General features: G+C 37.5%; 5 protein-coding genes across 8 annotated transcripts; 3 read left to right on the plus strand and 2 right to left on the minus strand.

Annotated features, from left to right (window-relative positions):
• The first annotated feature begins 2,250 nt into the window (after nt 1–2,250).
• LOC116919770 (rab3 GTPase-activating protein non-catalytic subunit) lies at nt 2,251–7,784 on the plus strand. The gene is given in 22 exon segments (XM_032925797.2): nt 2,251–2,418; nt 2,491–2,673; nt 2,732–2,813; nt 2,880–3,003; nt 3,073–3,256; nt 3,318–3,654; nt 3,720–3,955; nt 4,034–4,146; nt 4,148–4,245; nt 4,310–4,423; nt 4,483–4,858; nt 4,924–5,332; nt 5,409–5,434; nt 5,436–5,564; nt 5,630–5,882; nt 5,943–6,125; nt 6,193–6,233; nt 6,295–6,427; nt 6,493–6,674; nt 6,736–6,957; nt 7,020–7,148; nt 7,222–7,784. Coding segments are annotated over 22 exon segments (4,086 nt in total). The 5' UTR covers nt 2,251–2,333; the 3' UTR covers nt 7,669–7,784.
• Nucleotides 7,763–9,097, minus strand: LOC116919774 (apolipoprotein D). 3 transcript variants are annotated; one of them, XM_045170611.1, is made up of 6 exons: nt 8,988–9,097; nt 8,804–8,895; nt 8,685–8,726; nt 8,332–8,545; nt 8,108–8,259; nt 7,763–8,032 (listed from the first exon to the last, which is right to left on the minus strand). In XM_045170611.1, the coding sequence occupies exons 2-6, from the start codon at nt 8,882–8,884 to the stop codon at nt 7,874–7,876; spliced, it is 648 nt and encodes a 215-aa protein (XP_045026546.1). In that variant the 5' UTR covers nt 8,885–8,895; nt 8,988–9,097; the 3' UTR covers nt 7,763–7,873. The 3 variants fall into 3 exon arrangements, with proteins under 3 accessions (XP_045026546.1, XP_045026545.1, XP_032781692.2); XM_045170610.1 differs by having other exon boundaries at nt 8,804–8,915; nt 8,988–9,085; XM_032925801.2 differs by lacking the exon at nt 8,988–9,097 and having other exon boundaries at nt 8,804–8,981.
• Nucleotides 9,098–9,334: 237 nt separating this feature from the next.
• Nucleotides 9,335–11,811, minus strand: LOC116919771 (apolipoprotein D). 2 transcript variants are annotated; one of them, XM_032925799.2, is made up of 7 exons: nt 11,571–11,811; nt 11,340–11,478; nt 11,089–11,259; nt 10,969–11,020; nt 10,735–10,886; nt 10,447–10,618; nt 9,335–9,783 (listed from the first exon to the last, which is right to left on the minus strand). In XM_032925799.2, exons 2-7 carry the CDS (start codon nt 11,460–11,462, stop codon nt 9,602–9,604), a joined length of 852 nt encoding a protein of 283 aa, XP_032781690.1. In that variant the 5' UTR covers nt 11,463–11,478; nt 11,571–11,811; the 3' UTR covers nt 9,335–9,601. The 2 variants fall into 2 exon arrangements, with proteins under 2 accessions (XP_032781690.1, XP_032781689.1); XM_032925798.2 differs by having other exon boundaries at nt 11,340–11,483.
• Nucleotides 11,812–13,730: 1,919 nt separating this feature from the next.
• Nucleotides 13,731–15,248, plus strand: LOC116919773 (3-hydroxyacyl-CoA dehydrogenase type-2). Its single transcript, XM_032925800.2, has 6 exons — nt 13,731–13,892; nt 14,107–14,163; nt 14,232–14,339; nt 14,436–14,520; nt 14,578–14,867; nt 14,936–15,248. Exons 1-6 carry the CDS (start codon nt 13,884–13,886, stop codon nt 15,152–15,154), a joined length of 768 nt encoding a protein of 255 aa, XP_032781691.2. The 5' UTR covers nt 13,731–13,883; the 3' UTR covers nt 15,155–15,248.
• Nucleotides 15,249–16,325: 1,077 nt separating this feature from the next.
• Nucleotides 16,326–19,257, plus strand: LOC116919062 (pre-rRNA-processing protein TSR1 homolog). The gene is made up of 7 exons (XM_032924930.2): nt 16,326–16,545; nt 16,607–16,877; nt 16,937–17,997; nt 18,058–18,275; nt 18,359–18,622; nt 18,680–18,989; nt 19,046–19,257. The coding sequence occupies exons 1-7, from the start codon at nt 16,344–16,346 to the stop codon at nt 19,234–19,236; spliced, it is 2,517 nt and encodes an 838-aa protein (XP_032780821.2). The 5' UTR covers nt 16,326–16,343; the 3' UTR covers nt 19,237–19,257.
• The last annotated feature ends 8,292 nt before the right edge of the window (nt 19,258–27,549 follow it).

Consider the following 27,549-nt stretch of genomic DNA (forward strand, 5'->3'; position numbering starts at 1 on the left):
TCGTTTCACCATAACAAACTGCATCAGCAAGTTATATTTGTAGATCTTACTATGGCACGAGTTTCTATTCGTTTCCAAGATGCCCGAAAACGAAAATTTGCTGCAAAGGTGGCCGCTATAGAAGGTAAAAAAAAAAGGTGGAATGTAACATGCCCAACTGGTACGAGGGTCAGATAAATCAGCCGAGGACGTTAAAAAGCAAAGGACACCGCTATGTAATGAGGTAAAGTACGTAAGCTCTAAGCTGTCCTTTCCTTGTTCAAGCATCTAATATGGTAGATCCTGTTCGGTTATTACTAGCTACCCGGTGCTACGTAATCCACCGGATTTGTACAAATTGGTGAAAATCAAATTCGTTGACTAATCCTGCTTTGTACAATACCCGCGACGTGAACGCGGACTTCAATGTGGAGACGTTTTCCTTTAATAATTATACTTCCCATAGTTGATATGCCTTGTACTAAAAATTGATGATGGTAAAATGATGAAGAGCTGGTTTAACAAACCATGTGGCCAGGAATTCGATGAAGTAAAGGGCTAATTTATTATGAAAATTCATAAATTTTGTACCGTAAATTGATGTAAACATGGGCGCGACAAGAGTGAAACGGATAAAGAAAGGCTAAATCTAAGCGATGGTAAAAAATACTTTCCATGATTGTGCACTTACCTTATAAATTTAGCACAGTCAACTGTTTAATCTGTTATAGATCATTTACCCTTACAGTACAAAATTTGAATCCCTTATGGAAAGTAAAAATGGGACTTAATTAAATGATTTTCCAACGTTTCTAATTTCAAACAATCTGCCATTTTAATTTTTAAAAATTAAACAAAGAAAAAAGAAAGGAAACGATGCGCCAAATGGGGTAAAACAAATCTCAACAGTTCAGGTCACGTCTTGTTTATTGATAGTAACAATATGAGTGCAGGGAAGCGTAAGGCAGAAGAAATCGATTCTTTCTATAAGCCCGTAAAACGGTGAATGCGTCATGGAACGAGATAGCTATATTAAGTTACTGACAAAAAGAAAGAAAAGAATAATACGAATAGATGAAAGCGTTGCCCAAATTAAAAAGAGTAAAAACAAAAAAACGCCGTGACGGAATCAAACTCGTGTTACTGAGGTGACGGAGATTGCCAATATCATTCACACAGTGGAGGAAACTACCCCGTCCTTTAGCTCATGCCGACTCCCAACTACAACCGTATTCAAGGAACACGGATCTACGATGGCGAGACTTTTATCGACCCAAACATCATTTAGAGGGTTTCAAGATGTTCTCTATGGGTAAGCGCAAAAGTGTCTTCATTGGGAAATAGGAGAAACGTTATAGGATAGCCCATGGTGTCTTGACTGGCGTAGTATACGCTCCATTATATCTTTATTATGTTAGGAATTGCCAAGTAAAAGAGCAGTTGATTTAGAACTCTCTATTTACAAAAGGCGAGCTCTTACAACTGAGTCAAGAAACGAGATGTCAATATTCTCCGTCAGAGATGTACCCGGTGTAGGATTTAATTTATTTTGGTCCCGAAAGAACTTTGCTAGCAATACAGTGTTTTTTTGTTTTGTTTTTTGTTTTTTGTTTTGTTTTTTTTCGGGACATGTTGTACGGAGAGTTTATGTTGTAGGCATGTTTCACCTTTCGTCTGCCCATGTTCCTTCTTGTTACAAGCTTTGCCAATCCCCTTAAACTTTGAAAGATTCTGACGGCGCCATTACGTGACGCCCATTGGTTTCATATTCTATCTTGCGAAACGAAAGAGCGCGGAGCTTTTTTGCCTCCGAACTTTGCCGAAAAAAGTAGTATCGGAAAGCTGTCTCATAACTATTCCCGGCACTATATCGCATCAGAACAGAGCCATGGACAGCGTCGCCGGTTAGGCGTCATAAAAGGGTAACTTTTACGCAACCAGCAAGCATGGTGTAGGAAAAGTCAACAACAAACTTTATGAGGCAGACGCGCCAAAAAGGGGGGGAGCTTGGAACCTTGTAAACTAGCGGAAAGAACGTTTTTACAAAATAGGTTTACAGAGAAAAAAATAATAATTACGATGTACTATAAAAGCATGTCAAACGCTCTGCGCTATTGGTAACATACGCTTAACGTGCGATTGCATGTGCGATGTGCCGTACACACACAAAAAAACACCATCTGGAAGTGAAAATTACTTAAAACCTGGCAAACACAACGGATCAGCGCCACTTTAAGAATTAATGCATTTGCTTGAATGGCATGGTAATCAGCTGATTCCTTTCCCAGCTGTTCAGTTTTAGCCAGTCAACGGGTTGAAATGTAAACAGAATTTTCACCATTGCCAAGCTTACCATGTCATGTGAAATTAAGTTTCGTTCTTCGATTAGCGAACTAGTTAAAATTAAACGAATTCTTTTTCCTGACCAAGAAGCTTACGGTAGTTCTGTCAAGTGTTGAGAAATGCCATTATCCTTGTAATTAACTGTTACTTCATGATTTAAATCTCTAGAAGACGATGACGAACGCTGGTCTGATGTTGATGCCTGGACTTGGAAAACAGATTTTGATGATGCTAGTGAATCAAAAGAGGATAAGAATTCTTCTAATTGGATCCAGTCTTGTTTAATTTCAGTCTCTGATCAGTCTGAAGTCCTGGTGATAACCCATGAAGACAGATATGTTGTGTTGTCTTGTAATAGCTTTGAATTCTTACTTTTTTAGTCGTTCAACTAACATGTATATTATTTCAGCAAAATGGGAAAAAAAGAACCAAAAAGAAGTTCAAAGATATTATCTCACATATCCCATATCAAACACATCAAATGGAATTGGGTATTTTAAATTACAATTGAAGTGCCATATGTTGAAGGTTTATCGCAAATGTTATAATTTTTGCAGGGAAAATATCACCTCTGTTTTGTGTGTACCAATTAAATCATTGCAGAAAAGTAGCCAAGGAATGCCTGATTGGATCTGTGTTATTTTGGGTTTCAATACTGGATGTGTGCGAATGTATACAGTGGTACGTTAAACAAGGCATTTTATTGTGTACCATAGATAGCTCACATTTACCATGGTGCACACAATTTAGAACGGAGATCTGCTGATGACTGAAGCATTCCATGATGAACCTGTTCACCATCTCAAATTTCACCGTTCACTTGCAAATCCTGCTAATCAGGAGCTTTCAATTTTGTATCAAAAAATCGTAATTGTTGTTGAAGGTGTAGGACTATTTAATTCACTAAGAGCATGCCGAAGCTACATAGCTAAAGGTAATTCTGGTTATTCCTTTGTGTACATTGTTTCTTGTAATGTTCACATTCATAATTATAGGTAGAGCTCTTTATGGAATAGGCGATTTGCATTCCCAGCATCCCCCATTACACTATAAAAAGCTTTCCTTACAAGAACAGGGAAGAATAAATGATTGCTTCATTCTTGGCACAAACGCACCAACTCAATTTGACCACCTTGTAACGGCTTCGGTTGCAGGAGGGTTCCAAGCACGCTATAATAATTCTCCCCCTGTTGCAACTGGAATTCTTTCCTTGGGAAGCCTACCATATTGTGCTTGGCATTACGCTGTCGAGGGATCGGCTGCGCCTTTGCTATCCGACGTTGCATACGCATTGGCAAGCAAAGTTACTTCCAAATTACTTTCCAAAACAAGGTATCAGTTGAAAAATCAATTTCTTGTTCCCACGTGATTCAGATAGTAATCTTTTCTATTTCTAGTGGCTGGTTAGGTTGGGGTGGCGGAGCTACTGACTCAGGTTCATCAAAACCTAAAGATAAACAAATAACTGAGCCGGCTACACCAGTGTACCCAAGATATGGTCTGGCGGATTCTTTAAGAGAGGCGTTATCGGTGTCTGTTTCACCAAATGAGAAATTAGCTGCTATTACTGACTCTTTGGGAAGAGTGGTACTCATTGACCTCCCCAGGGGAATTGCAGTGCGAATGTGGAAAGGTAAAAAATTATGAAGATTCATTCCTTCGGGTGCATGCAGAATGAACCGCGTCCTCCTTTTTAATGTTTAACGTAAAGGTTACCGAGATGCCCAGTGTGCATGGATAGCAGCATGGGAAGAAATGGCCCAGCCAACTACCAAACCTATGAGTTCGGGAAACGAGACTCCCGTTACTCCAAGAATGGTTTCGTTTCTTGGTGATTTATATTACCAAACGAGGCATCCTGGAAATATGGACACCTCAGCAAGGAACCAGAGTTGCTGCCTTTAACTGTTGCAAAGGCGCCAAGTAATTCGGCTTAAGTCTACCCGACCAAAAGTTATTAATTATTATTGTTGTTCACATATTCTAGGCTTATTAGTACAAATGCTGGTTCATCGATCGATAACGATCAACTACAATGCTGTCTTTTAACTCCGGATGGAAAACTCGAAGAAGTAGTTGTTCCATTCCATTGCGCCTTGAAGTAAACCTACTTTAAGTCTTGTCTGCTTTAGAATCTAACTGATTCATTATTATATTTAGAGGTGATAGCAGCCAGAAAGCTCGCGATCTCCATGTTCTGCAGCAGTTACGTAATGAGCTACTACACGGTGTTAGTACTACGACTTTTGATCTATTGATGGATATCCGTCATGCGAGCATAGTCAGCCAAGGTTTAGATTTACTTCTCGAATGCCGGCATCCTGTAGATCCACATGCCTTTGTCAAGTGTTTGGATTCTATCGTCAGTCATAAACAATATAGCAAAGCAGATTCTATAGACGCTGAAAGCCGTTTGCTGTTGTCCCGCATCCGACTTCTTTCTAGGCTAGCCCGTCTTTACATCCACTTGAAAAGTATGCAAAGCCAGCCGCCTGATTATGACACAGTCATCAGTGCATCAAACGTTTCTTTACAGGTAAGTACATTGCAAACAGTCGCAATAACCTAGATCACTTGCAGTTTTTTATTTTCCCCTCAAAGGATGTTGCGAACGCCCTTCATGTAAATGAGGATGAGATAGCGCGGACGGTTCTACACTGCACTACAGTCACAGCACAGCTGCCTAATTCTCAGTCAGCAATTGAAATACATGCCTTCCTCTGTGCCTTCGAGTTATCAATAAGCCATGGCACTTCAGAGGATTGCGTTCGTCTCAAGCCTACCCTTTCTCACGATGATCGCAAAGCTTTAAGCTCTTGGATATGGGGGACAATTTTTTCACGGAATATTGATCTTTTGGATGAATTAGCAGTAATCCTCAAGTCATCGGCAATTTCACCTGAAAATCTCGTTTCCATGCTAGTGGGTTACTGGCTACACCTTAGTTCACCAGCTCTGCCAAACCTCCTACACTTTCATAAATTACTAAAAATTTTGTGCAACTCTGCAGGTTTGAATTCATCTTAAATCAGACAGTGTCATTGAACAAATTGAGTCATACGCACATGCTTTTCTGCATTTTTTAGGGTCTGAAAATTTTAGCAATACGGAATTCTCCTTCTCCTTGGTGGCAGAATTTTCAGCATCTACTTTCGAAGAGCTGCAACCTCGAACAAGCTTGTTGTGCAGCACTTGTCGTACGTTCCATCATGGCCGAATTTGAAAAGCGAAAAATTAATCGGGTAATCAAGCCACGTAATATTTCATAAATGAAACTAACACACCTTCCTCACAATTTCACTTATAGTTGAATGATAAAGGTGCTGAGAATACCGATGTAAATATGGATGACTCCATGAATGATTGGGAGGATATGTCGATCGACTTCTGTTCATGGAACGTGTTGTCGAAACAGCTTGAAGATCTTTCGTATTTGTCACGACTAATCCATTACGTCCCTGCACACCTACGTGAAGCGCAAAGTCGAAAACTCGACTATGTGGTTGAAGATTTGGATAAATTAGAATTTTCGCTTGCGTCAGTTTTGCAAAAAGGAAGAGGTATATTTCGCTACTACTCAGAAAAAATTCGTTTTGTGATTCACACACTTAATCTGACAGGTGCGGTTAGTGAGTTGATAGCCCGGTGGCTTACTCAGAATTTGCTTGAAGCGGAAATTATATTTGAACCGGCAGAGACACGAGAAAACTCTGATCAATCCATCACCGATGTCGATACAGAGTTAGCGCCTGAAGCTGATAAATTATCTGTAGGAACCTCGGAAGAATCCAGTGTCATCCAAGGTACGGGATAAAGATATCAGTACTTTACTATTCCAAATATTAAGCAAATGTGTATGCGAAATCCTAGACCTGTTTCGTGACCTCAGCCAACATTTACCATACAGCACGGTAAGTCGTTTTTATGTCGTAGATTATAACAAATCAGTCTTAATATTTCTTTATTATATAGCAACATGATGTTATTTTGTTGAATGCTGCCGTCGAATACGCAGCCATGTGGGTCAGGAATCCTAAGCACATGAAGTTACTCCAGCGAAGTTTAGAAACTATTTTGCCTATCCGTTCAAATCTTTTACGCCATGGTAGGCAACCCTGTAAAAATTCAATTTGACATTGTATTTTTGATAGCCTTTATAAATTCTTACAGGAATATGTCGCACGCTTTGGTCCATGTCTTTCTTTCCCATTTTTCAAGACTTGGCGATCCTAATTGACAAGACGGGACGGCTGCCTAAAAGTTTTGCGTCACGTAAAATCAGCCTGCCTTCCTCCGATCAGGCAGTTCCTTTCTTGGAGATAACCATGAAACTTTTAGATGCCGCAACTTCGGTAAGTGGATAACTACCTTTTAAAACCTCGTGAATTTTATGAGTTTATGCTCAACTTACAGTCTGCCATGTCATGTGAAATCGAGCCACCGCTTTTTATTCGCTACGACGATATCTGGCCTACGTGTGAAGGTGCGACTCCAATGCAAGAAGTAGCCATTCGACATCGGTTGATCAATATTGATTTGGTTCTGTTGCATCATCAACTTGCCCAAACACTCCATCTTGTCGCCAGTTTGGAAATCAAAGGGGTGCATGTTTTCTCTCTTTTTGATCAACGAGTGGTAAATATGTAGAATTGGAATAGTGTGAAGAGCTTCTGATTTACTACCTCTTCCCATTTTAGGGGAGATCCGCTTTTTTCAAAGACCTTCACAGCTATCCTCCACTCCCTTCGCAAGAGGCAGATCCAACTGTTGTACACAACCGCTTGCAGTTTTTGAAGCAGGTTATCAGTAAAGCCATTGAATATATGGTAAGAAGAAAAAATGGCAAAAGAAAAATCATTTAAATCAAACTATGACTTCTAATCTCTTTGTGAAAACCAGGAACATAATCAGAGTTTAGCTCTCGACTACGTAAACCAAGCCGTGAAATTAGGATACGAATGGAATGTGGATGTCGACGAGCTAAGAATCAAGTACGTAGACCTTCTATATGTCAACCATATGGATCATCTAGCCCACGAAGTGCTACCGTCTATTGGCTCCGATGAAGTACTTGGCTCAACACTTCTTGTTGCTGCTGGAAGGCGACTCAAAGATGTTTTGAAGCCAAGTGATACATCAGCCCTGAGTCCTACGACTACTGCATGGCTCAGTGAATTATCATCAGACACCAGAGGTGCTGCCCCGGAGACAAAACCGACTACAGCTAAAACTCTTGCTTTGTTAGTGGAATGCCTTCGCCGCATTCCAAACGAAAGTAGTGATCATTTTATAGCTAATGAACTTCATTCGCTTTTAACCGCTTTAAATAGCACCAGCCTAAATTAAACGTGTTCCAGATATTCCCTCCTCGCTTAGAGCACCCTTAATATTTCGATTTCTTCTGGATTTTCTTGTACTGAAAAATATTCAGACAATGGAATAGACAGAAAATTATCAAGTAATGTTATTTATCCGATCCCCAAACTTTTACAAACAGAAGGATAAGTATTTAACGCTATTATGTTTTGGGTAGGTAATAACAATACTGCTTCTAGGTTCGCTGCTCAGTTCTCTGGCCAAAACCATTCCTGCGTGTTGTTTCGTCGGGAAAAGTTTCACCGGCAGGTCCCCTTGGGTTTTTGCAAAAAATGGGATCGACACTTTTGAAGGAGCTGATATCGATGTCGAAGCTTATCAGTTTTGCGCGAGCCTGTAAATCGCAATACGACGAGCTTCGTGTTACTAGATGACGAATGTTAGAAGTTTAGTTCAATTGACTTCTTACCTGATTGCGAAGCGACGGCGTCAAATACGGCTGTCTGGATAAAATGGTAGCCGATCTGCGATGACCAAACAAGACTTTTTGGCATCTGAAAATCGCTCCGTAATTCTCGTAGTCGGTAAAGTATACAGTGTAATCAGCTTTTCCAAGTATATCTGCATATTGATACGTATTGAAAAATTTGTTTTCATGTAGAAACATTGATTTTTTTAGCTGTTTTCAAGTACTGTCAGAAAATCGAACGCTCATAAAGCCAGGTTGAGTGGCATTAACGATTTCCAGAGTTCCTATGTTGCCTGGCGTTTTTTCCGGTTCGCGCTCATTTATCGTCTGATTTTGATTTTGGATGACCTTTCGTATGCCGTTCTGGTTGACGAAATAATATGTCCAGCACGGCGAAGACAAGTCAAATTTTTGGATCACGTACCACAGGCCGGAAAACTAAACAATATACATTAGAATATTCCTCTTCCGCTTCTCGTTTTGTCACCATTGTGATATTTTAATTTAATCACAATGGTAAAACGTAGAAAAAGGAAAGGACGATTCATTATGTGTCATCATGGGTGTGGTCAGTTACCTTATTGAAATCAAAGTTGGATACGGGATTGACTTTTGGGCACTGCGAAAAAAAATTGTTTTAAAAAAAGGAAATTTAAATCATGACTAACAAAGTGTTTCCGATTGTAAGTTAATGACCTCTCCCCAACCGTAATCATCCGCACGATTCATCCGCACTAAATTCAGAAAGGCGATGAAGAATAACACGTGAATCTGCATCGTAATTCGCCCTGTGAAGTATGAGGAAAAGCTGTCGTGGTGGCAAGTTCTGCTTTTTTGTTTGTTTAAACAAATTAACACAATTTAAATCACCAAAACTTACTTCAGGCGACAACTATCTGATAAATCCTGAATGTGGAATCAAGCTTAGGAGCCAGCGGCTGCTTTACTTACCAGGACAACGCGAATGACAGAATGATGAGCTAACATTCACCGGTAATAGGCTTTATATAAAATCAAACATGATAGCTGCAACTCAAAAATAAATTGCTTTGTCCCTTTTGTACACTTTAGGTTGGAATTCAATCTACATAAAGAACGAGAGAAAATAAACTCTGTGACCTTCGCAAGGCCTCTATTCTCCGCGTGGTGGATAAGGTACATATTCAATCGCTATTATTAGTATTTGAATAGGTTATGAAATCGATCATTGAATGGTGTAGCCGTACATCCGGTGGATTGTGCATGGGGAATGACGAGAGTCAATCTGTTTGCACGAATTTATTTCAGTTACAATGGATTACACGAAGACTAGTTGATGAGTGAAATTTGAAAAAAAAAAAGCAACAGTCTAGTTTAAAAAAATGAATAGGTAATTAAGTTGGTGTTTACTATCTACGTCCAGCGCATTACGCTTTAAAAAGGCGCTTTGAGAACGATTGATAAACGTGAATCAGGAATAAGGGGAGTAACTGGTAATATTATATTTCGTGGAGCTTAAAAATTTTCCTCGATTCTTCGTAAAAAGGCGGATTCATTCGGGCGATTTCCGACGGTTACAAATTCGACGTCTCTGTTAGCATTTCCTGCTGGGGCGACGGCATTATTGGTTGTTGTAGAATTGGCTAAACGATTGACAATGGTACCAACTCCTTGGGCAACATCTACAACGCCGTTCACTATAAATGAAAGAAAGAAAAACAGAATTAGCGTTGGGTTGATTGCATCTAAAATTAAGGGAAGCAATACGAGGGTAGTTAAGTTATCGAGTAATCTTGTAATGTCAAGTAAGCGGTACGAGGTCGTATGGAAATTAGTTATTCGCCCAGGAAAAAAATCCTGTTCAAACGTTTGCGACGTGTCCAAACTAACGCAATATTTTTTCTTTACCCTCGTTCTATTTTAACAGTTTAAATTAAAAAATATGATAACCAGTCAAAGCGAAGCCTTTTCGTAGTTGTCTTTGTCATTGATTTGTTTCTCGTCTATTACGTTAGGATATTTGCTAACACAGTAGCAAAAAAGTTTGTTTTTCCATGCACATTATGAGCCCCTCACCGGTGTAAGTTTGCCTCCACCCGGTCAACTTACCCCGTTGTTAAGGAAAGTTAAAAAGTGAACAACGAAAAAAGCTCCCATAGTTTTTCTGAAGTTATCCTCATTTTTTCTAAATTTAGAAATGAATAAATGCAAATACCGTACATTAAATTATTATTGATACCATTAATGGGTTAATTAATTAGTGTTAGTTTTTGTTATAGGAATTGAGCAAAGAAATCTGGAAATTCTCAAAAGCATTAAATCATCAACCTGTCCCCGCGGTTAATTTAACTTAATCGTACCAACGGTTTTCCCGACGTCCTTAGCGACGTTGATGACATTTCCGGTACTGAAGGTGTTTTGGTTGACCTCAACATTCAGAAGACTTGTCGATGGGAGTGTCTTGCAATCAGTATGGTCAATAATTGAGAAATCGTGTGGATCCACTCCGAAGCTATCCAGTTTTGTGCGAATCTGTCGTTATGAGAAAAAAAGATTAAATTAAGGCTAGCCTCATGAATCAAGCAGGAAACGTCTATTATTGCCCAGGAGATTATATTAAGTATCTTGTTAAACAAGAGTTAACTAACCTTATTAATGTACGGTTGATCCAAGGTCGGGCGACGAGACAGAATAGAAGCGGAACGACGATGGCCAAATAGAATACTTTGACAACTGTAAATGGCTGCGTAGTTGTCGTAATCTGTTGAGAAAACTACATAATCGGCCTTGCCTGCTAAACCTTTAGGTAAAAGTACAAGTTAAAAAATTATTCATGTTGCCTTTTTTTCAAACTTGTTAATTTTCAAAGGAAAATTTCTTACTCATTGGAAAACGTACACGCATAAAGCCTGGCCGGTTCAAGTCGGGGACGTCCTACCGGAAACAGAAATAATATAAAATCATAACAATAGGGCAAAGAAACCTTTTTGTGTGGAACATACCAGAGTCCCTGTGTAGCGATAGTTGTTGTCAAGCCCAACCGTATCCAAAGCGACATGGTCGCGTGACTGGACAATTTTCAGCGAATCATCAGTCTTGTTGCGAACAAAGTCATACGTCCAACAAGAGGAAGCAGTGGAGAACTTTTGGATGACGTACCAGCGTCCGAGAAACTACGTCATATCGATCAAACCATTTTCAAAGTTAAACTAGTGTTCTTGCTTCTAACGAAATAATTATATTTAGGTCTTACCTTTGACATGTCAAAATCGTTGACGGGATCAACGCGAGGACAAGAACCCAGATAATAAGTATGGCAGTGGACGCCAGCAAGACATACCATAAACACCATCACAATAGATGTTTTGATCGCCATTTTTCAACTCAACAAGCTTTACTGGCATTGCAAAAGAAGACATTCCAGACACGTTCTGTTATTAATAAAAACACGTGGAAATTTTCAGTTTCAGGATAAAACAGTTACCTTCGGATCGAAGCAAAAAGCCAAGTGTTGTTTACGAGTGCGAGAAGTGAGAGCTACTGAACAAAAGAAGCTTTGTGTAGTCTGTGTTTTAAAGGCTAGAAAATACGGTGGCTACCGAGAACCAAGTTCACTGTTCTACGACTGGTTTCTGGCTACTATATCCATTGCCTTACGGCCACAGACCACTCCTCTGTCCCTCCTTTTTCTCCGCCCATCTTTCTCATTTATTTTCAAAATAAAAAACGGCAAAAAAAAAAAAAAGAAAAAGAAAAAACTAATTATAACACCCATTGCAACCAATAAGCAAGTGGGAAAAGGGCCGATCACTAAAAATGAGGATATCCCGTCTGGAATTGATTAAAATTCATCCTCGCCTATCTTCCTACTGATGTTCGTCGCATCTACGATAAGTAAAAAAATATGTTTGAATATTAATTTCGATCTAGTAAGCCTGTTTTATAGTATTTTGAACTTCCAATATTTTAAAGTGATTTTAGATACCGGAAAGTTTAAACAGGTTTTCTAGTTACAGCCATGGGTGGATGAACAATGAGTCATCACATTGACGGTTGTTTCACGTCGTATCCTGGAATTACCCATCAAGCGTCATGACGCATGCAGGAAGTGTGCCGCACGTGACTTTTCATTTCACAAGTACGTTAACAACCAAATTTACTTCGCCATTCGAAATTCAACCACAAATTGTGATTCACGAATTTTATTAAATACTTTTTACGCATTCTCTTATCAATAGAAACCAGGTGGACATTGTGGTTGAAAGAATTAGATGATCTCATCAGTTTCTCAAAAGTGTTTTACATTTTGAGCTTACGCACGCCATCATGATCAATCTGCTTGAACTACGGAATTGGATCCTTTTTTATTATGGCATATCCGAGTCCAGCATGCAATAACAAGGTGGTTCCTTTGGTGATTGGCCTTTCATACAGTGATAACCTTTTCCACATCTGGGTGAACAGGCTTCCGAAGGACACAGAAATTTAGCTATACAAAATTTGTTATTAGCAAAAGACAGCTGCAATGAAACCAATAACAAAGAACGTGCCTGCGATGTGTTTGTGTTGACGGGGGGCTTCTTCGTTGGCAACGGTATTCTGCAGTATCTTTTCAGTAACTTCGCTCGTCATAACCGACAAGGATATCAGCAACACCAGTACCAATCCTGTTATTACCAGTGATAAGAGCTTCATGATAATTTAGAGGCTTCAAAGGATATTTGATAAAAAAGAAGACTGCGATGGCCTTATATACCTAGGCATTGTTGCTAAAGTCGGTCGATCTCGGTCATTGGCCCTAAAATAGTTTTCTAAAAATCGAATGATTTGGCAAAAGGTTTCCGCATCAGGTATCCATCTTTTGACCGTTATTCGTGGATTAATTTGCTAAATACGATGCTAGTGCGTTTTTCACCTTGATTTCGGAGGTCACTATCGTTTTCATAGAAAATGGCATTTTAGATTCGTATTCATCATTATTTGCAGAACACAATTTCCCTTTTGTCGTCGTTACGTAACCGGCCTTCAACAAATCAAGTCCCATTCGAATTGAGATTTCATTTGTTTAAAATATCATTGTCGGTATCTCAACAGAGACTATCCACTCTATGGCAAGTTTTCAGTGACTAAAGTACCAACCCCACTTTTTTGTCTATCACCTTGCCTCTGTAAGGAAAGTAGCCCATTCCTCCGGCTAAGCTATTACGATATCTAAAAGTTATTGCTAGTTGATAAAGTTATTTGTTAAAGTTATTTGCTAAATCTATTGGCTATGGCGCAGCGCGTTTAGATTCGCTGTCAGCTGTCAAACTGTAGACAAAACTATGTGTTCATATGTTGTTCCAATCTCTAATACCGTGATAAAGGTACCAGAGGGCCATATTGCGCTATGTGAGTTGTCGAAGTTCCGTTCGACGGGCTCACTGCCATCGTTTGTTGATATTCCCGCCAGAGTACGGGATAGCAATGAGGGAAAAGGGATAAATTTTGAAAAAAGACCACTAAGAGATAGCCAATAATTTGAATGAATAGCTTAAACGAATTTTATTAACGAATAGCAATAATCTTTTCTATAGCCCAACAGCTTAATCGCGGGATGGGGGTACCTACCAGCTTGAAGTGACGGTTTAAAGCGTTTAAAAGCTGAGTTGTGAGTTCGATACATTTGGAGCAAATTTGTGTTGCCATATGCAAGACGTGTGGTCGTCTGCTGTCTACATCTAATCTCTTCATTCCACGGCATTGTGCGGAGATAAGGCTTGTGTAACTCGAAAAACCTCTCCATTTCGTTCACAAAATGTTGAAAGTAAACCACCATTCCTTTATCAGTATAGCCTACTGTAAAACACCTTTAAACCCTTTACCTTTAAAATAGTTTTAAGTAAAATGATCTGTCACACATGAATCTATATGTAAATCAATTTCTGAGTTTACATGTAGGATATCTTTGTGGTCATGTAGATGTAGTGCTTTTATTCAACATGATTTTGCTCCTGCATTTAAATGCTGCTCTTTAACAGGGTGTTGTTGCACTAGTGACTGGTGGAGCCTCAGGTTTGGGCCGGGCAACTGTTGAGGTATAAATTATTTTCTTTATTAGGCCTTCAGGAAGGTAACCTTGTATTATTAAACTCATGTTATGCAGCGAATTGTCCGCCAAGGTGGCCAGGTTGTCCTGTGCGACTTGCCAACCTCCCAAGGATCACAAGTAGCTGCTGGCATGTCAGGGAATGTCATCTTTGCTCCAACAGATGTAAGGCAAAAATATAGATTTAAATTAAATTGATGCAAAGAAATGATCAGATGTAGAAATTAGTTGTGGCAGTAACTACAAGTTCCTTCATATTAGGTTTCTTCTGAAAAAGATGTTATGAATGCTATTTCAATTACCAAGGAAAAGTTTGGAAAGCTTGATGTTGCAGTAAATTGTGCAGGTACTTGTTCTCTTTTGAAAGTTTATAGAGTTAAAGCCTAATGTTTCATAAATGAAGGCATTGGTGTTGCTTTCAAAACATACAATTTTAACAAAAACCTCCCACACAAGCTGGAAGATTTCACCAGAGTGTTAATGGTAAACACTGTTGGTACTTTTAACGTTATTCGTCTGGCTGCTGGCCTAATTGGCGAGAATCAGCCGAACGAAGATGGCCAACGAGGAGTGATAGTTAATACTGCATCCGTGGCTGCTTTTGAAGGTCAAATGGGGCAAGCTGCCTATTCTGCAAGTAAAGGAGCCATTGTTGGAATGACTTTACCGATCGCACGAGATCTCGCTTCTCAGGTAACGTTCTGAGAGCTTACTGTGGATAATGTATAAAATGCTCAGCCATCCGTTTGATATTTATTTAGGGTATTCGAGTTTGCACCATTGCTCCTGGACTATTCAAAACTCCTCTTCTCGAGTCCTTGCCGGAAAAAGTTCAGGCATATTTGGCAAAAACTGTGCCCTTTCCACAACGTTTAGGCAAACCAGACGAATATGCGATGATGGTAGAATCGATTATTCTCAACCCAATGATGAACGGAGAAGTCGTTCGAGTCGACGGCGCTATTCGCATGCAGCCTTGAAAGCAGTGGTTACTTGGGAATTAAATAAGAGTGAACAAGTCTTCTAGCAAAGATAATCTTGCAGAAAATAGTAATAAAATCTTTATATTGCGTATTACGGGAAATTTTGCATTAGTTATTGCTGTCCCGTACCAATCGAAATTTTTGGTTTTAGAAGAATCTAAAACTTGTATCATTTCTTTTTGGCAACACTATCTCTAACGAAATCTGGTATTTAGGAAACTTCGGTTTTAGTGGATGACCCAAGAGCCAATGCGATGACAAAACAAAGCGAGAATTATGCTGATTTTTGATGAAAATAAAGAATCCGTCTCCACAGTAAATGTTGATTTGGAATCTAGAACTTCAGATTCAGTTTCTTAGCGAGAAGAGTAATATAACGTATTCGACATAACGCGGTGACAAAGCGTGTCGGAGCCGATTAGAATAGTAATATTGCAACCAGGATCAGCTACAAAAGTGATAGAAGACCGATGGCTTTAAGTAGGTGAAAGTCAATTTTGATCAAAAACTAATAACTAGTAAAATTTTAAAATTAGATGCATTTTTAAGTCACTTCAACGACGCATTCAAAACCCTTAGTAACATTATTCTTAAGTACAGTATCTTTTGAAAAAATTTCAGTGATTTGTATTTTGTACTAGTATTTCTCAACGTGCAAAAAAACGGCTAGTAAATTACAATTTCAAAAGTTTAGGAAAAAAATGTGTAGGCAGTGTAACGTTTTTACCGTAAAGGGGTTTTCCATTTGGTTCGTGTAAGTAGAGGAAAAGTCGTGTCACCATGGCGGGGATAGCCGAAACTTGCTGCAGACTTGCTTGATCCAACATAAGACACAGTTTTTTTCTTTGTTTCCTTGGTTGGGAGACACAGTTGTGCATATGTTGGTCAAGCAAAGTCTGCAGCAAGACATATGGAACCAACTTAGGCTACACTACAACCCCACCTCCCCCCATTATTTTTGTGAAATTACAATTTTTTTATTTTTATTTTTCAATGATTATAATTTATGAATCATGAATTCACGATGATATGAATATGATAATGAATAAAGATATCCTCATATTCATGATTAATTGATTTTCAATTATTCTTTTATTCATGACTTGTTGCTGGGCACAGACTGTAGAGCACCGCCATCTTGTGAGGATTTGCGTAGTAAAAATGTGTCGTCTGCATATGGTATTGTATGTTGTATCCACTATCCACGTGTGTGACAGACATAGACGTAGTAAATCGCAATCAGTCTTGCATTGAAACCACGACTATTTCTAGTAAAATGGCTGGAGGTGAACAAGCCTCACACAGACCTGGTCTTTTGAAACAACAAAATAAATCGCATAAAACTGGCAGGCACAGAAGTAAAAGTGAAATTGATAAGAACAACAAAGGTGAGTACTGAAGTTTACAGTTTTTGTGATAAAGCTGACGTTCTGAAACTTTTGATTTCAGGTAGAGTTCATGTTAAATTAATATCGAAGCGGAAAAATCAAGAATTAAAACGTGATGAAAGAAGAAAAAAAGCCAACCAGTTAAGATCCAAGAAACGAGAAGATATTCTGGCCAAAAAGAGGGCCATAGGGGGAAGTGATTCAGCCCCTTTTCTGTCTGCAATTATACCAATAGGAGAATCTGCCAATTTGCAAAAATTGTTGAAACAAATGAAAGAGTGTGATGCTGATGCCAAAGTGGAGATTACAGGCTGCAACATAATGCACATAAAGTAATTAAATTAATTTTTGCAATTTTTCTTCAGAAATGTAATTGTTATTATTTTTTTAGTATACCACGTTTTAGGCAAAACTTCAGTTTGATAATCCCCCAACCTGGAGATCTTTATGCTGCATTAGATGCTTGTAAAGTAGTTGATAGTGTTATATTCCTTGTATCACCTCCATCTGACAGTGACAGCTGTGTGTCACATTCAACAAATAATGAAGGAGTGCTAGGGTTTGACAGTAGTGGCGAAGAATTACTGTCAGCCATCATGGCGCAAGGGCTTCCATCTCCAATTTTTGTTGTTAACGACATCGATGCGATTTCTGCGAAGAAACGTAATGACTATAAAAAACTTCTTCTAAAACAGCTAGATCAGATGGTTCCTGTAGAGAAGCTTCAGGTAATTGAAAATGAAAGTGACGCACTGAGGCTGTTTCATCAAATAGGGTCGCAAAAACAACGACCAGTTTACCAAAGAAACATGAGATGCCATTTTCTTTGTGAAGAAGTAAATTTCAAACAAAGTCTGGATGATCCAACGGTTGGTACGTTAATTGTTGATGGATATGTGCGATATCAACCTTTAAATGTAAATGGCCTAGTTCATATACCGGGATGGGGGGATTTTCAAATGGAACGAATCGAAGTCCAAAGAAATCCAGGAGAATTTATATTCCTCGAAGAGGCTAATCCCTCTCTCCAGGAAACGCTGAAATCAGAAAACGATCCTGATCCCATGAATGGCGAGCAGACTTGGCCCTATCAAGAAGAAATGGATGGCCAAACTTTGGAAGATGGCAAGATAGAAGATAACGAAGAAATGGAAATTAAGAAGCGATTCCCAAAGGGTACATCGGAATATCAAGCGGCATGGATCAAAGATGATGATAATGATGCCAACCAAGAAGATGAAAAAGAAGAAGACGACAGTGACGATTGGGAAGACGATTGTGAAGACGATTGTGAAGATATGATTGAAGATGATGATAATGAAAGCGGAACTTCATCGGAAGAAGATGAAGAAGACGAAATGGAGTCCGTGGAAATGGAAGGCGGAGATACTCATGTCTATGACAAGAAAGTTAATTTCGCTGATGAAGAAAACGATCTAAAAAGAATTAAAGGTATGTGTTAAAACTAATGTAAGCCATACAGTAAAAAACTATAATTGATAAAAATTGCAGAAGCCCGAGAGGATGAGCTTTTTCCCGATGAAGTTGATACACCACGTGACACTTTGGCCAAAGTACGCTTTCAGAAATATCGTGGCCTGAAATCCTTCCGTACGTCGCCTTGGGATCCGAAAGAAAATTTACCTATGGACTATTCTAGAACTTTCCAATTTCAAAATTTTCAGCGTACTCGAAAGCGAGTCTTGAAAGAAGAGCGGACTGGAGCTAAGGTGACTAACCCTGGCTGTCACCAGCTCGGGTGATAAACTTCTAGTAGGCTTAAGAATTTCTTTTGAATTAATTTTTTTTTTAGCCTGGATGGTACGTAAGAGTTCATGTCAAGAATGTACCGAGCCATTTACCAGCGGGTCTTCAACCTGGCTATCCATTGGCACTAGTTGGCATGTTACCTCATGAACAGAAAATGAGTGTGATTAATCTCGTTTTAAAGAGGTTCAAAAATACTCGGGATCAACAGGCGATTCCCTCGAAAGAAAGGTTGATCTTTCATTGCGGATATCGTCGGTATGCCGCATCCCCTATTTTTAGTCAACACACTGCAGCCAATAAGCATAAAGTACGTTTTCTTGTTTATACTCTACTCTTTTTTTTTACATTTTTTTTTTTTCAATAGTACGAGAGGTTCTTTCGACCGGAATCGGTAGTAGTGGCAACTCTTTATGCTCCAATTATGTTTCCGCCTGCGTCTGTCCTAGTATTTCGAGAAAAGAAGGATGGAAGCCAAATTATGACCGCGACTGGATCAGTTTTATCTGTTAATCCTGACCGTATTACAGTTAAACGAGCTGTCTTGAGCGGAGCACCTTTTAAAGTACACCGCAAATCGGCCGTCCTCCGTTTTATGTTCTTTAACCGCGAAGACATTGAATGGTTTAAGCCAGTTGAACTAAGGACGAAATATGGTCGACGAGGTCATATCAGAGGTAATGGATTGAATTTTTATTTTTCATAGTCGTTTTAATCTTTTCCTTTTCTGCAGAACCACTTGGAACACACGGCCACATGAAATGTGTATTTGACGGCCAGATCAAATCACAGGATACAATAATGATGAACCTTTACAAGCGTGTGTTTCCGAAATGGAGCTACGATCCCAATGTTGCATTTCCGCCTGCTTTATACAACCATGAAGCAGAAATGGAGGACGCCGCTAACCAGTTGATGTCATAAATAAAACGGTTTCAACTCCTCGTTGGAAGTTCCTTTCTTAATTGGTTCATATTTGTTGGTTGAAGTTTTGGTTCAAACCCTGCTAGGTTAAAATTATAATTCTAAATATTTCAATTAACATAATATATTAACATAATAACATTAAAACATAGTGTATCTAACGGATCTCCGCCTTTTCCTTCTACCATTGTTGGTGACGATGGAGAGCTAAGTGTAATCTAAAAAAAAAAGATTTTTCTGGCAATAGTATCGTGTATTTAAAAGAAGATATTCCCCCGTGAAAGCCTGCTGGACGAAGGACACCGGAATATGTAAAAAACGACGTTTTTTTTTGTTTTTTTTCGTCTTTTACGCGTTGAATGGCGGTGAGTTGTGTTGACACAGCTGTAGATTTTGGTAAGTCGAATCGTGAGCAGGATCCTGTACTTCAGTAAGTTACTCTACAAATAGTAAAAAATAAAAAGTATAATTTGGTCGAATAAATGAAAGCAAGGGGCTGTTAGCGCCTCCACTTTTTTTGTATTGGCGTCTGGTAAAAAAACTATGAGGCCAATAGAAAAATAAACTTCATTTAAGTGATTTTCGTTCAATACTGAATCGAAATCATGTATATCAAGCAAAATTTGAAATTTGGCAAAAAATGAAAAAGTGGGAAGGGTATAGCCTTCCCACTTTTGTTAAAATCGGTAAAAAACGACATCTCTTGAAATTCCACAAAAATCACACGGCATAATCGAAATTGAACGCTGATTTCGATTTAGTCATTGGTTTTCTCGTTAAACCAGCCGTTTTGAAAATTATAGAAAACAGCGCTGTTAGCGCACCAACATCATTTACGGTTTTTAACGTTTAAATACAAATTTTCAAGGCCAATCGAAAAATAAACTTGATTTCCGTGATTTGCATTCAATTCTGAGTCGAAATCATGTATTTCAAGCAAAATTTGAAATTTGGCCAAAAATGAAAAAGTGGGAAGGGTATAGCCTTCCCACTTTTGTTAAAATCGGTAAAAAACGACATCTCTTGAAATTCCACAAAAATCACACGGCATAATCGAAATTGAACGCTGATTTCGATTTAGTCATTGGTTTTCTCGTTAAACCAGCCGTTTGGAAAATTATAGAAAACAGCGCTGTTAGCGCACCAACATCATTTACGGTTTTTAACGTTTAAATACAAATTTTTAAAGCCAATTGAAAAATAAACTTGATTTCCGTGATTTGGATTCAATTCTGAGTCGAAATCATGTATTTCAAGCAAAATTTGAAATTTGGCAAAAAATGAAAAAGTGGGAAGGGTATAGCCTTCCCACTTTTGTCAAAATCGGGAATAAACGACATCTCTTGAAATTCCACAAAAATCACACGGCATAATCGAAATTGAACGCTGATTTCGATTTAGTCATTGGTTTTCTCGTTAAACCAGCCGTTTTGAAAATTATAGAAAACAGCGCTGTTAGCGCACCAACATCATTTACGGTTTTTAACGTTTAAATACAAATTTTCAAAGCCAATTGAAAAATAAACTTGATTTCCGTGATTTGCATTCAATTCTGAGTCGAAATCATGTATTTCAAGCAAAATTTGAAATTTGGCAAAAAATGAAAAAGTGGGAAGGGTATAGCCTTCCCACTTTTGTCAAAATCGGGAAAAAACGACATCTCTTGAAATTCCACAAAAATCACACGGCATAATCGAAATTGAACGCTGATTTCGATTTAGTCATTGGTTTTCTCGTTAAACCAGCCGTTTTGAAAATTAACGAAAACAGCGCTGTTAGCGCACCAACATCATTTACGGTTTTTAACGTTTAAATACAAATTTTCAAGGCCAATCGAAAAATAAACTTGATTTCCGTGATTTGCATTCAATTCTGAGTCGAAATCATGTATTTCAAGCAAAATTTGAAATTTGGCAAAAAATGAAAAAGTGGGAAGGGTATAGCCTTCCCACTTTTGTCAAAATCGGGAATAAACGACATCTCTTGAAATTCCACAAAAATCACACGGCATAATCGAAATTGAACGCTGATTTCGATTTAGTCATTGGTTTTCTCGTTAAACCAGCCGTTTTGAAAATTATAGAAAACAGCGCTGTTAGCGCACCAACATCATTTACGGTTTTTAACGTTTAAATACAAATTTTCAAGGCCAATCGAAAAATAAACTTGATTTCCGTGATTTGCATTCAATTCTGAGTCGAAATCATGTATTTCAAGCAAAATTTGAAATTTGGCCAAAAATGAAAAAGTGGGAAGGGTATATAGCCTTCCCACTTTTGTCAAAATCGGGAATAAAACGACATCTCTTGAAATTCCACAAAAATCACACGGCATAATCGAAATTGAACGCTGATTTCGATTTAGTCATTGGTTTTCTCGTTAAACCAGCCGTTTTGAAAATTATAGAAAACAGCGCTGTTAGCGCACCAACATCATTTACGGTTTTTAACGTTTAAATACAAATTTTCAAGGCCAATTCGAAAAATAAACTTGATTTCCGTGATTTGCATTCAATTCTGAGTCGAAATCATGTATTTCAAGCAAAATTTGAAATTTGGCAAAAAATGAAAAAGTGGGAAGGGTATAGCCTTCCCACTTTTGTCAAAATCGGCAAAAAACGACATCTCTTGAAATTCCACAAAAATCACACGGCATAATCGAAATTGAACGCTGATTTCGATTTAGTCATTGGTTTTCTCGTTAAACCAGCCGTTTGGAAAATTAAAGAAAACAGCGCTGTTAGCGCACCAACATCATTTACGGTTTTTAACGTTTAAATACAAATTTTCAAAGCCAATTGAAAAATAAACTTGATTTCCGTGATTTGCATTCAATTCTGAGTCGAAATCATGTATTTCAAGCAAAATTTGAAATTTGGCAAAAAAAATGAAAAAGTGGGAAGGGTATAGCCTTCCCACTTTTGTTAAAATCGGAAAAAACGAAACATCTCTTGAAATTCCACAAAAATCACACGGCATAATCGAAATTGAACGCTGATTTCGATTTAGTCATTGGTTTTCTCGTTAAACCAGCCGTTTTGAAAATTAACGAAAACAGCGCTGTTAGCGCACCAACATCATTTACGGTTTTTAACGTTTTAAATACAAATTTTCAAAGCCAATTGAAAAATAAACTTGATTTCCGTGATTTGCATTCAATTCTGAGTCGAAATCATGTATTTCAAGCAAAATTTGAAATTTGGCAAAAAAAAAAAGGGGGGGGGTATTTCTTCCCTTTTTTAAAAAAAAAAAAATCTATTGAAATTCACAAAATCAACATCTAACGAAATTGAATTTTTTTTTTTTTTTTTTTTTTTTTTTTTTTTTAATTTTTTTTATTTAAAAAAATTTTTTTTTTTTTTTTTTTTTTTTTAAAATTTTTTCATTTAAAATAAACTTTATTTCCTATTTGCATTCAATTCTGAGTAAATCATGTATTTCAAGCAAAATTTGAAATTTGGAAAATGAAAAAGTGGGAAGGGTATAGCCTTCCCACTTTTGTCAAAATCGGGAAAAAACGACATCTCTTGAAATTCCACAAAAATCACACGGCATAATCGAAATTGAACGCTGATTTCGATTTAGTCATTGGTTTTCTCGTTAAACCAGCCGTTTTGAAAATTAACGAAAACAGCGCTGTTAGCGCACCAACATCATTTACGGTTTTTAACGTTTAAATACAAATTTTCAAGGCCAATTGAAAAATAAACTTGATTTCCGTGATTTGCATTCAATTCTGAGTCGAAATCATGTATTTCAAGCAAAATTTGAAATTTGGCAAAAAATGAAAAAGTGGGAAGGGTATAGCCTTCCCACTTTTGTCAAAATCGGGAAAAAACGACATCTCTTGAAATTCCACAAAAATCACACGGCATAATCGAAATTGAACGCTGATTTCGATTTAGTCATTGGTTTTCTCGTTAAACCAGCCGTTTTGAAAATTAACGAAAACAGCGCTGTTAGCGCACCAACATCATTTACGGTTTTTAACGTTTAAATACAAATTTTCAAGGCCAATTGAAAAATAAACTTGATTTCCGTGATTTGCATTCAATTCTGAGTCGAAATCATGTATTTCAAGCAAAATTTGAAATTTGGCAAAAAATGAAAAAGTGGGAAGGGTATAGCCTTCCCACTTTTATCAAAATCGGGAAAAAACGACATCTCTTGAAATTCCACAAAAATCACACGGCATAATCGAAATTGAACGCTGATTTCGATTTAGTCATTGGTTTTCTCGTTAAACCAGCCGTTTTGAAAATTAACGAAAACAGCGCTGTTAGCGCACCAACATCATTTACGGTTTTTAACGTTTAAATACAAATTTTCAAAGCCAATTGAAAAATAAACTTGATTTCCGTGATTTGCATTCAATTCTGAGTCGAAATCATGTATTTCAAGCAAAATTTGAAATTTGGCAAAAAATGAAAAAGTGGGAAGGGTATAGCCTTCCCACTTTTGTCAAAATCGGGAAAAAACGACATCTCTTGAAATTCCACAAAAATCACACGGCATAATCGAAATTGAACGCTGATTTCGATTTAGTCATTGGTTTTCTCGTTAAACCAGCCGTTTTGAAAAAAAAATTAAAAAAAACAGCGCTGTTAGCGCACCAACATCATTTACGGTTTTTAACGTTTAAATACAAATTTTCAAGGCCAATTGAAAAATAAACTTGATTTCCGTGATTTGCATTCAATTCTGAGTCGAAATCATGTATTTCAAGCAAAATTTGAAATTTGGCAAAAAATGAAAAAGTGGGAAGGGTATAGCCTTCCCACTTTTGTCAAAATCGGGAAAAAACGACATCTCTTGAAATTCCACAAAAATCACACGGCATAATCGAAATTGAACGCTGATTTCGATTTAGTCATTGGTTTTCTCGTTAAACCAGCCGTTTTGAAAATTAACGAAAACAGCGCTGTTAGCGCACCAACATCATTTACGGTTTTTAACGTTTAAATACAAATTTTCAAGGCCAGCCAATTGAAAAATAAACTTGATTTCCGTGATTTGCATTCAATTCTGAGTCGAAATCATGTATTTCAAGCAAAATTTGAAATTTGGCAAAAAAGTGGGAAGGGTATAGCCTTCCCACTTTTGTCAAAATCGGGAAAAAACGACATCTCTTGAAATTCCACAAAAATCACACGGCATAATCGAAATTGAACGCTGATTTCGATTTAGTCATTGGTTTTCTCGTTAAACCAGCCGTTTTGAAAATTAACGAAAACAGCGCTGTTAGCGCACCAACATCATTTACGGTTTTTAACGTTTAAATACAAATTTTCAAAGGCCAATTGAAAAATAAACTTGATTTCCGTGATTTGCATTCAATTCTGAGTCGAAATCATGTATTTCAAGCAAAATTTGAAATTTGGCAAAAAAAAAAAAAAGGGGGGGGTTTAGCCTTCCCCCTTTTGTCAAAATCGGGAAAAAACGAACTCTCTTGAAATTCCCAAAAATCACAGGCATAATCGAAATTGAACGCTGATTTCGATTTATTTTTTTTTTTTTTCTCTTAAACCAGCCGTTTTGAAAATTAACGAAAACAAAAAAAAAATAGGCCAAAAAGGGGGAAAAGGGGTATAGCCTTCCCACTTTTGTCAAAATCGGAAAAAACGACATCTCTTGAAATTCCACAAAAATCACACGGCATAATCGAAATTGAACGCTGATTTCGATTTAGTCATTGGTTTTCTCGTTAAACCAGCCGTTTTGAAAATTATACGAAAACAGCGCTGTTAGCGCACCAACATCATTTACGGTTTTTAACGTTTAAATACAAATTTTCAAGGCCAATTGAAAAATAAACTTGATTTCCGTGATTTGCATTCAATTCTGAGTCGAAATCATGTATTTCAAGCAAAATTTGAAATTTGGCAAAAAATGAAAAAGTGGGAAGGGTATAGCCTTCCCACTTTTGTCAAAATCGGGAAAAAACGACATCTCTTGAAATTCCACAAAAATCACACGGCATAATCGAAATTGAACGCTGATTTCGATTTAGTCATTGGTTTTCTCGTTAAACCAGCCGTTTTGAAAATTAACGAAAACAGCGCTGTTAGCGCACCAACATCATTTACGGTTTTTAACGTTTAAATACAAATTTTCAAGGCCAATTGAAAAATAAACTTGATTTCCGTGATTTGCATTCAATTCTGAGTCGAAATCATGTATTTCAAGCAAAATTTGAAATTTGGCAAAAAATGAAAAAGTGGGAAGGGTATAGCCTTCCCACTTTTGTCAAAATCGGGAAAAAACGACATCTCTTGAAATTCCACAAAAATCACACGGCATAATCGAAATTGAACGCTGATTTCGATTTAGTCATTGGTTTTCTCGTTAAACCAGCCGTTTTGAAAATTAACGAAAACAGCGCTGTTAGCGCACCAACATCATTTACGGTTTTTAACGTTTAAATACAAATTTTCAAAGCCAATTGAAAAATAAACTTGATTTCCGTGATTTGCATTCAATTCTGAGTCGAAATCATGTATTTCAAGCAAAATTTGAAATTTGGCAAAAAATGAAAAAGTGGGAAGGGTATAGCCTTCCCACTTTTGTCAAAATCGGGAAAAAACGACATCTCTTGAAATTCCACAAAAATCACACGGCATAATCGAAATTGAACGCTGATTTCGATTTAGTCATTGGTTTTCTCGTTAAACCAGCCGTTTTGAAAATTAACGAAAACAGCGCTGTTAGCGCACCAACATCATTTACGGTTTTTAACGTTTAAATACAAATTTTCAAGGCCAATTGAAAAATAAACTTGATTTCCGTGATTTGCATTCAATTCTGAGTCGAAATCATGTATTTCAAGCAAAATTTGAAATTTGGCAAAAAATGAAAAAGTGGGAAGGGTATAGCCTTCCCACTTTTGTCAAAATCGGGAAAAAACGACATCTCTTGAAATTCCACAAAAATCACACGGCATAATCGAAATTGAACGCTGATTTCGATTTAGTCATTGGTTTTCTCGTTAAACCAGCCGTTTTGAAAATTAACGAAAACAGCGCTGTTAGCGCACCAACATCATTTACGGTTTTTAACGTTTAAATACAAATTTTCAAAGCCAATTGAAAAATAAACTTGATTTCCGTGATTTGCATTCAATTCTGAGTCGAAATCATGTATTTCAAGCAAAATTTGAAATTTGGCAAAAAATGAAAAAGTGGGAAGGGTATAGCCTTCCCACTTTTGTCAAAATCGGGAAAAAACGACATCTCTTGAAATTCCACAAAAATCACACGGCATAATCGAAATTGAACGCTGATTTCGATTTAGTCATTGGTTTTCTCGTTAAACCAGCCGTTTTGAAAATTAACGAAAACAGCGCTGTTAGCGCACCAACATCATTTACGGTTTTTAACGTTTAAATACAAATTTTCAAGGCCAATTGAAAAATAAACTTGATTTCCGTGATTTGCATTCAATTCTGAGTCGAAATCATGTATTTCAAGCAAAATTTGAAATTTGGCAAAAAATGAAAAAGTGGGAAGGGTATAGCCTTCCCACTTTTGTCAAAATCGGGAAAAAACGACATCTCTTGAAATTCCACAAAAATCACACGGCATAATCGAAATTGAACGCTGATTTCGATTTAGTCATTGGTTTTCTCGTTAAACCAGCCGTTTTGAAAATTAACGAAAACAGCGCTGTTAGCGCACCAACATCATTTACGGTTTTTAACGTTTAAATACAAATTTTCAAAGCCAATTGAAAAATAAACTTGATTTCCGTGATTTGCATTCAATTCTGAGTCGAAATCATGTATTTCAAGCAAAATTTGAAATTTGGCAAAAAATGAAAAAGTGGGAAGGGTATAGCCTTCCCACTTTTGTCAAAATCGGGAAAAAAAACGACATCTCTTGAAATTCCACAAAAATCACACGGCATAATCGAAATTGAACGCTGATTTCGATTTAGTCATTGGTTTTCTCGTTAAACCAGCCGTTTTGAAAATTAACGAAAACAGCGCTGTTAGCGCACCAACATCATTTACGGTTTTTAACGTTTAAATACAAATTTTCAAGGCCAATTGAAAAATAAACTTGATTTCCGTGATTTGCATTCAATTCTGAGTCGAAATCATGTATTTCAAGCAAAATTTGAAATTTGGCCAAAAATGAAAAAGTGGGAAGGGTATAGCCTTCCCACTTTTGTCAAAATCGGGAAAAAAACGACATCTCTAATGAAATTCCACAAAAATCACACGGCATAATCGAAATTGAACGCTGATTTCGATTTAGTCAGTGGTTTTCTCGTTATACTTCTAACTTTTCTTCTTGTTTTTTATTCACCTGGTATA

The sequence above is a fragment of the Daphnia magna genome, linkage group LG3, assembly GCF_020631705.1.
Source record: "Daphnia magna isolate NIES linkage group LG3, ASM2063170v1.1, whole genome shotgun sequence".
In the NCBI taxonomy this organism is placed as follows: Eukaryota; Metazoa; Arthropoda; class Branchiopoda; order Diplostraca; family Daphniidae; genus Daphnia; species Daphnia magna.

What these genes read in the sequence shown, in the direction of transcription:
- LOC116919062 (XM_032924930.2), top strand. Translation starts at nt 16,344, where the DNA reads ATGTTGTATCCACTATCCACGTGTGTGACAGACATAGACGTAGTAAAT. An exon ending in TGCAACATAATGCACATAAA is followed by an intron (nt 16,878 to 16,936) that starts GTAATTAAATTA and finishes TTATTTTTTTAG; the next exon opens with TATACCACGTTTTAGGCAAA. An exon ending in AAGAGCGGACTGGAGCTAAG is followed by an intron (nt 18,276 to 18,358) that starts GTGACTAACCCT and finishes TTTTTTTTTTAG; the next exon opens with CCTGGATGGTACGTAAGAGT.
- LOC116919774 (XM_045170611.1), bottom strand. Translation starts at nt 8,884, where the DNA reads ATGCAGATTCACGTGTTATTCTTCATCGCCTTTCTGAATTTAGTGCGG. An exon ending in CCAACTTTGATTTCAATAAG is followed by an intron (nt 8,546 to 8,684) that starts GTAACTGACCAC and finishes TATATTGTTTAG; the next exon opens with TTTTCCGGCCTGTGGTACGT. An exon ending in CGCCGTCGCTTCGCAATCAG is followed by an intron (nt 8,033 to 8,107) that starts GTAAGAAGTCAA and finishes TGCGATTTACAG; the next exon opens with GCTCGCGCAAAACTGATAAG.
- LOC116919771 (XM_032925799.2), bottom strand. Translation starts at nt 11,462, where the DNA reads ATGGCGATCAAAACATCTATTGTGATGGTGTTTATGGTATGTCTTGCT. An exon ending in ACGATTTTGACATGTCAAAG is followed by an intron (nt 11,260 to 11,339) that starts GTAAGACCTAAA and finishes GATATGACGTAG; the next exon opens with TTTCTCGGACGCTGGTACGT. An exon ending in GCGTGTACGTTTTCCAATGA is followed by an intron (nt 10,887 to 10,968) that starts GTAAGAAATTTT and finishes TTTTACCTAAAG; the next exon opens with GTTTAGCAGGCAAGGCCGAT.
- LOC116919773 (XM_032925800.2), top strand. An exon ending in TGGGCCGGGCAACTGTTGAG is followed by an intron (nt 14,164 to 14,231) that starts GTATAAATTATT and finishes CATGTTATGCAG; the next exon opens with CGAATTGTCCGCCAAGGTGG. An exon ending in TCATCTTTGCTCCAACAGAT is followed by an intron (nt 14,340 to 14,435) that starts GTAAGGCAAAAA and finishes CCTTCATATTAG; the next exon opens with GTTTCTTCTGAAAAAGATGT.